At 39.0% G+C, this 14,977-nt stretch overlaps 1 protein-coding gene across 2 annotated transcripts in view; it reads left to right on the top strand.

The window, feature by feature from the left end:
• Positions 1-14,977, top strand: part of EXD2 (exonuclease 3'-5' domain containing 2) — a 95,531-nt gene that overhangs the window by 65,992 nt on the left and 14,562 nt on the right. For both annotated transcript variants that reach the window (XM_060095938.1, XM_060095939.1), the window contains exons 3-4: positions 8,118-8,374; positions 12,735-12,861. In XM_060095938.1, the coding sequence (XP_059951921.1) occupies positions 8,118-8,374; positions 12,735-12,861 (384 nt within the window). The remainder of the gene's footprint in view (positions 1-8,117; positions 8,375-12,734; positions 12,862-14,977) is intronic.

Here is a 14,977-nt window from a genome sequence, read left to right as displayed (position 1 = left end):
TATGATGTGAGGTAGGGTTGAGTTTCATTTTTTCTTCTTATGGATATCCAATTGTCCTAGCACCACTGATTGAAAAGATAAATCTCACTGGTGTGCAACGCCACTTTACTATAAAACAGGTATCTCTTTTTTTCATTTTCTTTTTGAAAATAAATTATTTATTTATTTATTTTTTGGCTGCGTTGGGTTTTTGTTGCTGGGTGCGGGCTTTCTCTAGTTGCAGCGAGCCGGGGCTACGCTTTGTTGTGGTGTGCGGGCTTCTCGTTGCAGTGGCTTCTCTTGTTGCGGAGCACGGGTTCTAGGCACGTGGGCTTTAGTAGTTGTGGCATGTGGGCTCAGTAGTTGTGGCTCATGGGCTCTAGAGCGCAGGCTCAGTAGTTGGGGTTCACGGGCTTAGTTGCTCTGCGACATGTGGGATCTTCCCGGACCAGGGCTCGAACCCTTGTCCCCTGCATTGGCAGGTGGATTCTTAACCACTGCACCACCAGCGAAGTCCCAAAACACGTATCTCTATATGAATAGATCTATTTCTGGATACTCTAGTAGTCCATTTTTCTATTCTTCCACCAGTGATCTCAAACTGTCTTAGTTACTGTTGCTTTATAATGACTCTTGCTATCTGCCACAGCAAGACTTTCTATCTTGTTTTTTTCCCGGAGGGTCTTGGATAGTCTTGGTCCTTTGCATTTCGTTATACATTTTAGAATCAGCTTTTCAGGTTCTACCAAAAAAAATTTCTTGATATTTTGATTAAGATTGCATTGGATCAATAGATCAGTTTGTGGGGAATTGACTTCTTTCCAGTACTGAGTTTTATAATCTAAGAATATTTATTTAGATCTTTAACTTCAATATATTTGTAGATTTCTGTGATTAAAAAAAATTCTGTTATAAATGAAATCTTAAAAAATGTTGTGGGACTTCCCTGGTGGTGCAGTTGTTAAGAATCCGCCTGCCAATGCAGGGGACATGGGTTTGAGCCCTGGTCCGGGAAGATCCCACATGCCGTGGAGCAACTAAGCCCGTGCGCCACAACTACTGAAGGCTGCGCACCTGGAGCCCGTACCCCGCAACAAGAGAAGCCACCACAATGGGACGCCTGCGAACCACAATGAAGAGTAGCCCCCACTCACCACAACTAGGGAAAGCCCACACACAGCAACGAAGACCCAATGCAGCCAAAAATAAATAAATAAATTTTTTTTTAAAGTTGTGTTTTTTTCTGGTATATAGAAATGTAACTTTATATGTATTTCTCTTATATTAAGGAACTTACTAAACTCACTTATTAATTCTAATTACTTGTAGATTCTTTTGGGTTTCTATATAAACTATTATATTATCTGTGAAGTGACAATTTTTTTTCCAGTCCTTACACTTTGTATTTCTTTTCCTGCCTTGCTGAACTGGCGAGGATCTCAATATAGTGCTCAGTATGAGTGGTGACAGTAGGCATCCTTGACTTATTCTCTGTCTCAGAATGACAGCTTTCAACGTTTTCATATTGAGTACGATATCTGCAGTAGGTTTGTTTACAGATTAAATACATTCAATTCTATTCTTGGTTTCTTAAGAGTTTTTTTGGTTTTGTTTTGTTTTGGCTGCACCACACAGCTTGTGGAATCTTAGTTCCCTGATCAGGCACTGAACCCGGGCCCTTGGCAGTGAAAGTGTGGAGTCCTAACCACTGGACCACCAGGGAATTCCCAAGAGTTTTTTTTTTTTTTTTTTAAAGAATGAGATATTATTTGCAGCAGCAAGAATGGACCTAGAGAATATCATACTAAGTAAAGTAAGTCAGACAGAGAAGTACAAATATTAATAGGATATCACTTATATGTGGAATCTAAAAATGATAACTGAATCTATATACAAGACAAATAGACTCACAGACATAGAAAACAAACTTATGATTAACAAAGGGGAAAGGGGGTGGAGGAAGGATAAACTAGGAGTATGAGATTAACAGATATAAACTATTATACATAAAATAGATAAGCAACAAGGATTTAGTGTATCCTTGGGACTAGATTTAATATCTTATAATAACCTATAATGGAAAATAATTTGAAATATATATATATATATATATATATATACATATGTATATATAAAACTGAATCACTTTGCTGTACACCTGAAACTAACACAATATTGTAAATCAATTATACTTCAATTTTAAAAAAGTTTTTTTTTAATTATGAATAGTTGTTGAATTTTATTAGGTGCCTTTTCTGAATTTCTTGAGATGAGTATGTAGTTTTTCTCCTTTATTCTGTTCTTGTGGTGAAAATACATTGATTTTTGAATGCCTAGAATAAATCCAACTTGGTCATGATGTCTTATTCTCCTTATACATTGCTGATTCACTTTACTAGTGTTTTAAAAATAATCTATATTCATGAGTGATATTGGCTTATAATTTTCCTTTCTAGAAATGACCTTGTCAGATTTTGATAAAAATGTTATGCTGGCCTCATACAAGTTAGGGCTGTTCCTTGTTTTTGTGTTCTCTGGAAGAGTTTGTGTAAGACTGCCATTCTTTTTTCCTTAAATGTTTGATTAGAATCTACTGGTGAAGCCATCTGGAGTTTTCTTCTGAGGGAAGTTTTTGAATTATGAATACAATTTTTAAAATAGTTTTGGGGCTATTCATATTTTCTACTTCTTCATGTCTGTTTTGATAAATTTTATTTTTCATCTAAATATGTCTTCTTTCAAATTTTTAAATTACAGGCTTATACTTGTTTATAATATCCAGTGACATTTTTTTTTTTCCTATCTGATGGATATGTAAGGACATTTTTTTCTTTTTTTTTCTCTTTTTTTTTTTGCGGTATGTGGGCCTCTCACTGTTGTGGCCTCTCCCGTTGTGGAGCACAGGCTCCGGACGCGCAGGCTCAGCGGCCATGACTCACGGGCCCAGCCGCTCCGTGGCATGTGGGATCTTCCCGGACCAGGGCACGAACCCATGTTCCCTGCATCGGCAGGCAGACTCTCAACCACTGCGCCACCAGGGAAGCCCTTGTAAGGACATTTTTGACAATGCTTATTTGCTTCTCTTTTTTTTTCTTGATTACTCCTTCCATGGGTTTATCAGTGTTATTAGTCTTTTCAGAGAACCAACTTCTGGCTTTGTTGATCTTTATTTTTTGTTTATGTTCCATTACACTGATTTCTGCTCTTTATTATTTCTTTTCATCTACTTGTTTGGGTATAATTTGCTATTCTCCATTTATTCTTTGACCTACTCTAATCTGACATCCTACCATACTACTCCACTGAAACGGATGAAGTTGATGGCTTTCTTGTTTTCCAGTCCAGTGGACACTTATTTGGACTCATGTTATTCTAGCTCTCAAAAGCATCTGCATAATTCCTTCATGAGACATTCTCTTTGGCTTTCATGCCATCATACTCTCCTATCTCCTGTCTTACTGTTCTTTCCTCTTTTTCCTTTTCTGATCCCCCTTCTACCTCACATCCAAATATTGAGTTGACTTAGGCTTGGTCTCTTCTGTATCCACCCCAGGGACTGCAAACTCAGATGCCTACAAGGTCCAGACAGGAAATGTAAATGAACAATGTAGAGTGATTGTTTGCATTTTCGAATGCATAGGAGTATTCTTCAATTTCATCAAGAAGTATGCCCCCTCCCTTTATCCTTTAAACACAAGGCCTCTGTGATCTATCTTCCATTTTCCTAGTTTTATAGAGACATGGATCCTGAGAAATATTTCTTTGCTTGAAAAACAGTGGTTTACAAATACAATGATAAATGGGAAATGACAGTTGGCTTCAGTGTTGAGAAGACATTATGGTGAATTAGAGAATTCATGCCTTATATAAACGAGGAAGCTGCTATACAGTTCAAGCCAAGTGTTGCCAGATTGTCCAGTTCTTTAAAAAGAAACTCGATATATAGATTTTTTAAAAATGTGAACTCCACTGCAATTTAAAAGTTCTGGCACAAGTTTTTTAAATGTGGAGATCAAAGAAATATATAATATTAAACATCTGTGGGTCAGTAGACAGGTCCAAGGACCGCTAATTTATGTCCTCTGATTTATATTCTTTTTCTAAGTGACCTCATCTAATTTTGTAGCTTTAAATGTCGTTGATAGGCTGAAGACTCTCAAAATTAGAACTCCAGCCCTTTACATCCACCTGTCTACTTGACATCTCCCTTGAATGTCTAATAGTCATCTCAGACTTAACATGTTCCTAACAGACCTCTCGGTTTTTCTTCCCAAACCTGTATTATCCCTAGTCTTCTCCACCTTTAAGATAAAAATCAAGAGATACATCCTCTCTGCTAAGGTTTGTCTAACAGAAGTGATATGATTGAAAGTCAGACACAAAAAGGCAGTTATAATATGTTAAGTTTCTTTAATGGCAAAATATGTGGAAATTCAAAGAAGTGGTTATAGAAAGCAGGAAATAACACAGCATTCTACCAGATAGAGGTATGTGTTTCCAGATTCCCCCGGGTTACCCATGGTGCTGTGTAACTATGGATAAAGCACCTGTATAAAATGAGGATTCTGCCATGTTTTAGAAGCTATTATTGCCTTTTTCCTGGGGAGAGGGAGATGTTAAATAGATTTCTGGCCCCTGACTCCTGCCTGATTTTTTCTGGAGTCTCTGGCTGTAGACTGCCTTGCTTAACAGGTGCAAAGTAATTGGTGTAATAAAGACTGAATGAAGTGAAGGTCATTTTCCCAAGAGCATCCTTCTGCAGGTCCAGGCTTCAGGCTTGCCTGAAGTCCCCTCCTTTGTCCTTACTATTAACCCTTCATTTCGATTTAGGAAGTATTACCCTTGTTATTTCCAAAATAGATTTTGCATCCATATACTTCTCTACATCTCCTCTACTTCCTTCCTAGTCCAACCCTCAAGAGTCTCTTATTTGGACCTTTGCAGTAGCCTCCTGACTGGCCTCCCTACTTGGACTCATATACCTATGATCCCTTCTCCATAGAGTAAGCAAAGTGCTCTTTTAAAAATGCTAATCTGATCATATCAGTCCCCTGCTTGAAAAGCCTCCCTTGCTTCTTATAAAACCATGATGTCTTAATTACTAATGTGTTCTTAAGGACTCACATGCTCTTGCCTCTCTCAGTATCTCTGATTTAGTCTCCTTTTCTCTTCCTCTTACTACTTTCCAGCTTCATTGAGCCTTCATTCTGTCACTTGAACAGGACAAGCTCATTCCTGTCTCAAAGCCATGGTCTAATTTAACTGACACATAAACTCCACCGATAGGGATGTTTATTAGTTAACCTTGTTCCAGCCCAGAATATGGTCTCAGATTATTTTTTGCTCCCTGCTGCCATTGTGGGGTCATTTAAAGAATCACAGACTTTTCCATAATGTTTTATTTGCTCTGGATTTGTAAGATCCCTGAAGCTAAAATGGATGATCACTGGCCCTCAGGAAGGAGGATCCCTAAACTAGTCCTCTGTGAGTGAATCACTGAAATACAGAAAAAAGTGTTAGAAATTTTGTCTACAATGATTGATGGCATCATTCGTTTAAAATTTTTACTTTCGTGTGTATTTCATAATGTCTTAACACGTTAGTATAGTACTACGTTTATATGATTTATAAATGCATATGTACATATATTGTGTATGTCCCAAACATTTCTTAGGAGTCGACTAATCAAAAAACAAACAAAAAACCCAGTGACCCCTGGATTACATAATGCTAATGAAATTAAAATGTGGGTTTTTTTCCTATTAAATACAATGTTGGTAAGCCAAGGGTTTCATTATTTTCCATGGGTGGTAAGTGATGTCAAGGCAAAAAGATGTTGGCAAAAGGGGGAAATATAAGAAATTAAGACTAGATATCTTATTATTGGGACTTCCCTGGTAGTCCAGTGGGTAACACTCTATGCTCCCAATGCAGGGAGCCCGGGTTCAATCCCTGGTGGGAGAACTAGATCCCGCATGCATGCCACAACTAAGAGTTTGCATGCCACAACTAAGAGTCTTCATGCCGCAACTAAGAAGTCCACATGCTGCAACTAAAGATCCCGCATGCCACAACGAAGATCCCATGTGCTGCAACTAAGACCTGACACAGCCCCCCCCACAAAACAAAGACTAGATACCTTATTCTTTAAGCCAAATTGAGTCTGCTAGAAGCAATATTCTTCCAATCATACATTCAGTATAAATTGGGTACCTATTGGAATCATAAACATTTGGATTCCTAGTGGAAAAACCTTAATTATAATACAGTGGATCTTAAGCACAATCCAGAAACAGTATTAAAAGGACAACTTATCTAGCTAGCTAGCTATTTATTTAATGTATTTAGACAACGGAACTTGACTGAAAAGATTTTCAAATATCTGACCTTAGGAATTATCAGTGAGAATTATGTCAAATTAGCAGTGCTAAATATTAGAAGTAGAGATTTTCTGCTTTTCCTTGGAGAGAGCCAGTATTACAGAGGGAGGGAATTACGCTTTAATTAAAAAAAGTGATTTGGCCACATCCAGATGAATTGTTATAGAATAGGAACCAGTAGTCAAGTTTCTTCTGGGTCTTGTTGACCTTCCAAGAAATAGACACTTTGGAAATCAAACTGGCATGTTTCCATTTGAGGATATGATAAAGCAATGCCTGAGAAGAGGAATCCTAAAGCTTTTCTGAGTTAAACCGTGGTTTTACTTAGCACTGAAGTAGAAGTCGAGGAGGAAGTCCCTCCTAATTTTTTTTTTTTTTTTTTTTTTTTTTGCATTACGCGGGCCTCTCACTGATGTGGCCTCTCCCGTTGCAGAGCACAGGCTCCGGACGCGCAGGCTCAGCAGCCATGGTTCACGGGCCCAGCCACTCCGCAGCATGTGGGATCTTCCTGGACTGGGGCACGAACCCGTGTCCCCTGCATCAGCAGGCGGACTCTCAACCACTGTGCCACCAGGGGAGCCCCCTAATTTTGTTTTTAACAGCAACTCTTCGTGATCTTTATCTTGACTGTTTCTTCTCTGTTCTACGGATTGGGAAATTTGGGTTCCACTTCTGACTTTGCCATTATCTCTGCATGTTTAGTCAAACTGTTTAATCTGTAGCCCTTACATTTCCTCTCCTGGAAAATGAGAAGGATTGGAATTTATTGGATGTTTAACCTGGGTTCCGTGGATAGCTTTAGGGAACCTTTCATTAATGTGAATTTTGTATGTAAATTTTTCTGGGAATAATTTCCTTAGCTTTAAGCACTTTCTCCAATTTATCTATTACATCAAAAAGATTAAAACTAGATCAGTTAAAATATAAAGTTATTTTCATTTCTTAAGATATCAGAATCCTAGCTTATGCTCAATATACATTTTTTTTTTTTTTTTTCTGTACGCGGTCCTCTCACCGCTGCGACCTCCCCCGTTGCGGAGCACAGGCTCGGACGTGCAGGCTCAGCGGCCATGGCTCACCGGCCCAGCCGCTCCACGGCACGTGGGATCCTCCTGGACCGGGGCACGAACCCGTGTCCCCTGCATCGGCAGGCGGACTCTCAACCACTGCGCCACCAGGGAAGCCCTACATTTTTTTTTATGAACAGCATTTGTGACCATAAAAATGCTGAGAAAGCACTCTGTGCTCCTATGATTTATTATATTGGCAGATACCACTTACTGACGGTACTGTATTTCCTACCTCTTTTTAAAAATCGGATCTTGAAGCAGTGATGACAAGTAAATGAGTCAAGTTACTAATATGTATGTTAAAGAGTCTAGAAAATGAAAAGAGTACATCATCATTTGGCAGTCTGCTCCTTAGCCTTTTATTTCCTTAGCTTTTTAAAACCAGTGTGTCTCACATGACTCTGCCAGTGTGTGTCCCAGCGCTGCTCTGTGTCAGCTGGTCACTATTTATGGCCTGCTCATTTTAGGCTCATGTTTGGGCCCCCAGTAACCTCTGTTTAGGCCGCTGCTTCTTAGAGTCCACTGCATTTGTTAGCAAAGGCTCATCCTTAGGTTTGAGGCAAACTCTGGTCACTTGTTCCCTCTGGGAAGTTAAGACTGTACCTCTTAGACTTTTTTGCCAGACTTTCATGTTGTACGTGGTCCTATGCTGGGGTGTGAACTGTGGCCCTGTTTTCCTCTGTTACAGGTGAATTGGGAAGGCAAAGCCAGTCCTCTGTCACTCCTTCAAATGGCCTCTCCAAGTGGCTTCTGTGCCTTGGTTCGCTTGCCCAAGCTGATCTGTGGAGGAAGGACACTACCAAAAACGTTACTGGACATTTTGGCAGATGGCACAATTTTAAAAGTTGGAGTAGGATGTTCAGAAGATGCCAACAAGCTTCTGCAAGATTATGGCCTCGTCGTTAAGGGGTGCCTGGACCTCAGATACCTAGCCATGAGGCAGAGGTATGGTTTGTATGAATACTGGAACTCCTGTAGCTGTGGGGTAAATATTTTAGCAAGAGTTGTAGATTACTGAGACTCAGTAATGAAGCCTCTAAAATTCTTTAGAAGCTTAGAGGCTTCTGAGATGCATATTGAATTTGTGAGGAAATATTCCAACTTCTGGGAAAACTTTAGTTACCTAGAGTTGGTCTTTTTAGATGAAACATTAATAAGGTGTCTCTATAAGCTACAGGTTGTAAACTGATGGGCTCCTTGGGCAAATTAGAGTTGCAGATTTTTTGTTTTTGTTTTTGTCCTGCATGATATTTGGGGGAGATTTTAGTTTACATTCAGAAGATTTAATGTAAAAATCTGTATTCCTGGCTTCTCTTGAAAAATTAGGTGATTTGACTACACTAGGTCAGTAGTTCTAGATGGCTGCAGTTGGCTGGAAGCATCATCCTCTTAGATGAGCATGCTTTGTTCAATTTGCCAGAATCCCCACCCCTCCCAGCTGTCCCACCCAGCTCATCCTGATCAACATTTGAATGTGCAGACCCTGCTTTTGGCCCAGAATGGTGGTAGACCTAATGCTTTACTGAGAGGGAGAGATTTCCCTTTCCTTTGGAATTCTATTCCTATGGAAATTCTACCCTTTTTAAGGAAACTGCAGTTACCTTCTCATGTATCTATACAGGTCCTCATTTTAATAGTGTGGACTGAAACAGCCTCTCTCCCTGCCTTTCTCCCTGCCACTGATATTGAAGGGCTGGAGGATTTGATAAACTAAGAGAAGGCCTGATTAAAATCTATGCTTATCATCATTTTTTGGTAGTAAATGAAATTTTAGTTTAGTTTAGTAGTTTGGCTTGTGTACATGAAACTCTTATATATATATAAAAAAGAAACTCTTATAAATGAAGGATCCATTTTTTCCCAAGTAATACATTGAAATATTTACTGTAACATTCTCTTAGCTCTGTAAAAGTATTTGGAGCGCAGCAGCCGAAGCCGCCTTTCGTCAGGCCCTCCTTCCTTTGGTACCGCCTCCCCAGAGCTGCCTGCTGTTACTCTGCTATTAGAGGCCATGTGTATCATGGCCAGGAGCTGACTCCAGAGCAGGCTGTGAGGGTGGGAGTCCCAGTCTTCCTCTTACCAGCAGCGTGACCTTTGTCAAGTTACTAAGCCTCACTGTTCCTCAGTTCCCTCATCTGAAAAGTAGAAATAATAATGTTCCCATCTCATAGGACTGGTGTGAGGATTAAACGAGTTAAACTATGTAAAGAACTTAGAAATGGTGTTTGACATATAGAGAGTGCTGTGTAAATTTCAACTATTACTGTCCATCATCATCATCATCATCATCATCACTACCACCTATAGCACCACCATGATCTGACTGGTTTGTCCTTCCAGATCTCTTTCTATCCATTTACAGTCCTCTCTATGAGTATATAGAAATTAGAAGTGCCCTTACTTACCTGGCTAAATGCAGAATGGCCAAGTGTCAAAAAACAAAATTTGGCCAAAGCTGACTGTGACCATGAACTTATCTAGAAATAAGAATGAAGCATTTATCAGGCTTCTTCTTTTTTTTTTTTTTTTGTGGTACGCGGGCCTCTCACTGTTGGGGCCTCTCCCGTTGCAGAGCACAGGCTCCGGACGTGCAGGCTCAGTGGCCATGGCCCATGGGCCCAGCCGCTCCACGACATGTGGGATCTTCCCGGACCGGGGCACGAACCCGTGTCCCCTGCATCGGCAGGCAGACTCTCAACCACTGCACCACCAGGGAAGCCCAGGTTTCTTCATTTTTAATGAAATCTTATTAAAACTTTAAACATTCTTATTTTATTATTGAATACTTTCGAAGTAAAATTAAAATTTTTTGACATATAGTAGAAGAAATTTGACATTATGGTGCAAGAATTATACTCAGGTTTTAGCCATAGGCTGCTCCTGGTGTTTGCTGTAAGTAGTTACTTTCATTGGACTTTGGAGAGGAGCACAGATTTTCTTGGTAATGCTGTCCTCTTTTCTTCGTACTCTCTATATTTTTATTATATGTTAGCAGAAGATAATTTATTATTGAGATTGTTGTATATGATTTTGGAACTTTTCCTAGTGAAACTTTGAAGTAGCAAAGGTGGCATCTTGTTTTTAATCCATTCTCGAAAAATGTGAAACCTTCCCAGATAGGACGTTTAAAAAAGGACTAATGGGGCTTCCCTGGTGGCGCAGTGGTCAAGAATCCTCCAGGGGACACAGGTTCGAGCCCTGGTCTGGGAAGATCTCACATGCCGCGGAGCAACTGAGTCCATGCACCACAACTAATGAAGCCCACGCGCCTAGCGTCCATGCTCCGCAACAGGAGAAGCCACTGCAATGAGAAGCCCGCGCACCACAACGAAGAGTAGCCCCCACTCCCTGCAACTAGAGAAAGCCCGCGTGCAGCAGCAACGAAGACCCAACGCAGCCATAAATAAATAAATAAATAAATTAAAAAAAAAAAGACTAATGACCTAAATGGAATTAAGTAACGAAAAACTAAGTGCTGTCTTTCAATGAGGGTAATGATTTCAAGGATTATGGAATACCCAGGCTTGATAAATTGCACAGCTGTTAGAAAGAATGTAATAAGTACATTTGTGCTTACTGTCAGGGAAGGAGGTCCCTGATACATTAAGTGATAGAGCAAGTTGCAGAATAAAAAACAAATACCAAGAAACTATATCTGCTCCTCCGTCTAACCATCTGTTTTTTTGTTTGTCTGTAAAAAAGGTCTGAAGGGGCCACAGTATACTCATAAGGGTCATTCTTCCTGAAGAGTGGAAGTGGGAGGTGGAGGGCTTTCACTTTTCACCCATTACTCTTCTCTGTTGTCTGAATTTTTAACAATAAACATTCATTGCTATTGTAATTACTAATATAAAGGAAAGCATAAAAAGATTTTAAAAATTTTTTAAAAAAGGAAAGAAGTTTGTCTCCCCCAAATTCTTAATTTCCATTAATTGAACCATGACCTTACATATTTTACCGAAGTGTGTCTGGACCTTTTTTTTAAACTTTTTAGTCAGTGCTGCCTTTTGGGGGTGATGAAATCCATCAAGTTACTGCTTGTTTTTGTAAGGAAGGACTTCCTTTTCTTCATCATTATAATGATTTCATTTTCCACAGTACCTGAGGGAATCGTGCATGTTGTAACAGTAACACTGATGTGAACCTCCACCTCCAAGCTTCCTCCTCTAAAACCTCTCATCTCTCACTTGGTAACCAGCAAGTCAGCTCCACTTTTGTAGACTGGTGTGTTCTTAATTTTACATTAGCCCTTGTTTGGACTCTCCAATCCTTGGGTAAATTAATTTTTTTCACCACTCTGCAGCTATTTGAATTAGAAAGTGTTTGAAGAGCAGAAGATTATTTGATTTTATTGTACCATCACGCCCTCCATGAAAGTAGCCTTATCACATTTTTCAAATTTGAAAAGTAATACACAAACACTAGCCAATTCAAATATAAAAAATCTAGGACTTCCCTGGTGGTGCAATGGTTAAGGACCCACCTGCCAATGCAGGGGACATGGGTTCGAGCCCTGGTCCAGGAAGATCCCACATGCAACTAACAACTAAGCCCATGAACCACAACTACTGAGCCTGCGCTCTAGAGCCTGCGAGCCACAACTACTGAGCCCATGTGCCACAACTACTGAGCCCGCACACCTAGAGCCCGTGGTCCGCAACAAGAGAAACCACCGCAATAAGAAGCCTGCGCACCGCAACGAAGAGTAACCACCACTCGCTGCAACTAGAGAAAGCCCGCACGCAGCAATGAAGACCCAACACAGCCAAAAAATATATATATACATATATATATATATATATATACATATGTATAAAATGTAAAGATTTATGATCACCCCAAACCACACACCCAGAGATTGCATGGATATTTAACCAGTCTTCTATTGAGGATGTTAGGTTGTTTCCAGTTCTTTGCTACTATAAATAGTGCTGTACTGAAGATTGTTTTATGTATATTTGTCTTAGGACAAATTACTAGAAGTGGAATTATTGAATCACAGAATTTTCATGTTCAAAATTTTGATAGCTATTTACTGACAAACTGTTTTTCATAAAGGTTATACAAATGTTCAGTGCACAAATTTTAGATTAGATGGCGATTCTATGTTCCACCAATACTAGATATAGTTATTTTTTAAAAATCTTTGTAATCTGATAGATTTTTAAATTGTATATACTTTTTATTTGGTTTGATGTAGTGAGATTATGTGTCATTTGTTTATTGGCCATTTGTATACCTTTTTTGATTTGCCTGTTCTTGTCCTTTCCCATTTTTGACACATGCTTTTATTTATTTCTTGTAGAAACAATTTGCTCTCTAATGGGCTTAGCCTGAAATCACTCGCTGAGACTGTTTTGAACTTTCCCCTTGACAAGTCCCTTCTGCTTCGTTGCAGCAACTGGGATGCTGAGACTCTTACTGAGGATCAGGTACTTCTTATCAGAGTAGTTGAAAAGTCATTGCTTGTGAAATATAATTATTTTAAAAATTCTAGGGCTTCCCTGGTGGCGCAGTGGTTGAGAGTCTGCCTGCTGATGCAGGGGACACGGGTTCGTGCCCCGGTCCGGGAAGATCCCACATGCCGTGGAGCGGCTGGGCTGGTGAGCCATGGCCGCTGAGCCTGCGCGTCCTGAGCCTATGCTCCACAGCGGGAGAGGCCACAACAGTGAGAGGCCCGCATACAGCAAAAAAAAAAAAAAAATTCTAATCCTCAAAGATGATATGTGTTGGGCAGAAATGCCTTAAAATAGCCTCATTGATGATACCCAAGAAAAATGCTCTATAATAATGTAGATGCTACTTAAATAAAAGGGTAAGAGTCCCCATTCTATTTTTTTGGAGCATTTACTATATGCCAGGCATTTCAGAAAATGTAGTTTTTTTTGTCATGAATACAAATGCATAATTTAAAAACCCAAAGTGTTATAAGACTTATAAGAAACAGCCAGTAGTTCCCTGCCTTCCTCCCCCATTCCTAATTACTCTTCCTTCTTTTCAGAGGCAACTGATTTCATTTCTTTCTGGTAATTACCATTATATTTTAAATTTACATGCATATATTACTCTTTCTTATTTTACATATTATCTTTTGACTTCTTGCTGTGGAAGACATGATTTAGTATAGTACTCTTGCAATTCCTGTATCCCCAGACAGATACTTATTCCCTTCCCCATGCTCCTAATAGAGGTAAATCATCATTTTTATCAGGTTAATATCTACTTATATTGATATTATTTATAGCTGCTCCACATAGCAAACTGACTAAAGTAAATGTTTTTTCCTTGTACAACTTTTTGTTTTCCCAGGAGTAGTAATTTATATTTTTGTTTGCTTAGTTTTCTGTATACCTGTTAACTGTTTCAACCCCAGACTCTTTAACGGAACTGTGTAGAGATCTCCTTTCTGCTGCTTCAGACACAGGTAACTTACTCATTTCATTTTCCCTTGGAGCTAGCCCTGCTAGAGCTCTGTCATCCTGCTCCTTTCAGGACTGGTTGCACTCCAGCCCTGCTGCCCAACTCTCATCCTGAAATTTGCATTTACCGTCAACCTGGGAATTCCCTTCACCTCTCTTCTATAGTAGATCCTCTGTTTTAAAAATATCATGTTTTTTTACTTTCTTATCTTGGTGGAGTACATTCAAAATAGCTTCTTGAGAAAAGGAGCATGGGGAGTTAATTTATGATACCATGCATGTCTGAAAAGATATTAGTTTCCCTCTCTATTAACTGATAGTTCGGCTGAAGGATAGCATTTTAGGGTGGAAATCATTTTCCTTCAGAACTTTGAAGGCAATGCTCCTTGTAGCTTCCAGTGTTGATGTTGAGTATGTGACTTGTTTTTCTTTCTTGAGAATCTCTTTATTCTTAGTTTTTAAAATTCATGATGATGGTGTGGACCATTTTTCATTATAGTTTTAGAATTCAGTGGACCCTTTCGGTCTGTAAGCTCATGTCTTTCAGTTCAGGGAATTATTCTCATACTATTTCTTGGAAAATTTCCCTCTTTTTTGTTTCTAGAACTCATATGATTTGTATATTGTATCCCTTGAATTGATCCTCTAATTTTCTTAGTAAAATATTTTCTCTTTGATTTTCCACCTCTATATTTTTTGTTTTACCTTCTGGGAAATGTCCTCAAGCTTATCTTTCAGTATTCCAATCAACTTTTAATTTCCTATCATATTAAGTCATAAGAGCTCCTGGTCTTTTCTCAATATTTGTTTTTAAATAACTTTGCATTTTTGTTTAATGGATATCATATCTTCTGTTATCTTAGAGTATTGAAGATTTCTGAACTTTTCTTCTCTTTCCTGCATTGCCTCTTTTTACTCTGAATTTCTAATTTAAATGCTTGATTTGGTCTTTGTCTTCCACATTAAAGATTTTTCTACAATGTTTAGATCTTTAGCTATCCATTTTTGTTTACAAAGGAGACATGAAAGTGCCAGTTGAATCTATCAATTAATGAATGAGTAAATAAAATATGGTATAGCCATACAATGGAATATTATTCAGCAATAAAAAGCTACAACATGGATGAGT

This window comes from Mesoplodon densirostris, chromosome 4 (genome assembly GCF_025265405.1).
Source record: "Mesoplodon densirostris isolate mMesDen1 chromosome 4, mMesDen1 primary haplotype, whole genome shotgun sequence".
Classification (NCBI taxonomy): Eukaryota; Metazoa; Chordata; class Mammalia; order Artiodactyla; family Ziphiidae; genus Mesoplodon; species Mesoplodon densirostris.
This window is presented reverse-complemented; position numbering and strand designations above follow the sequence as displayed.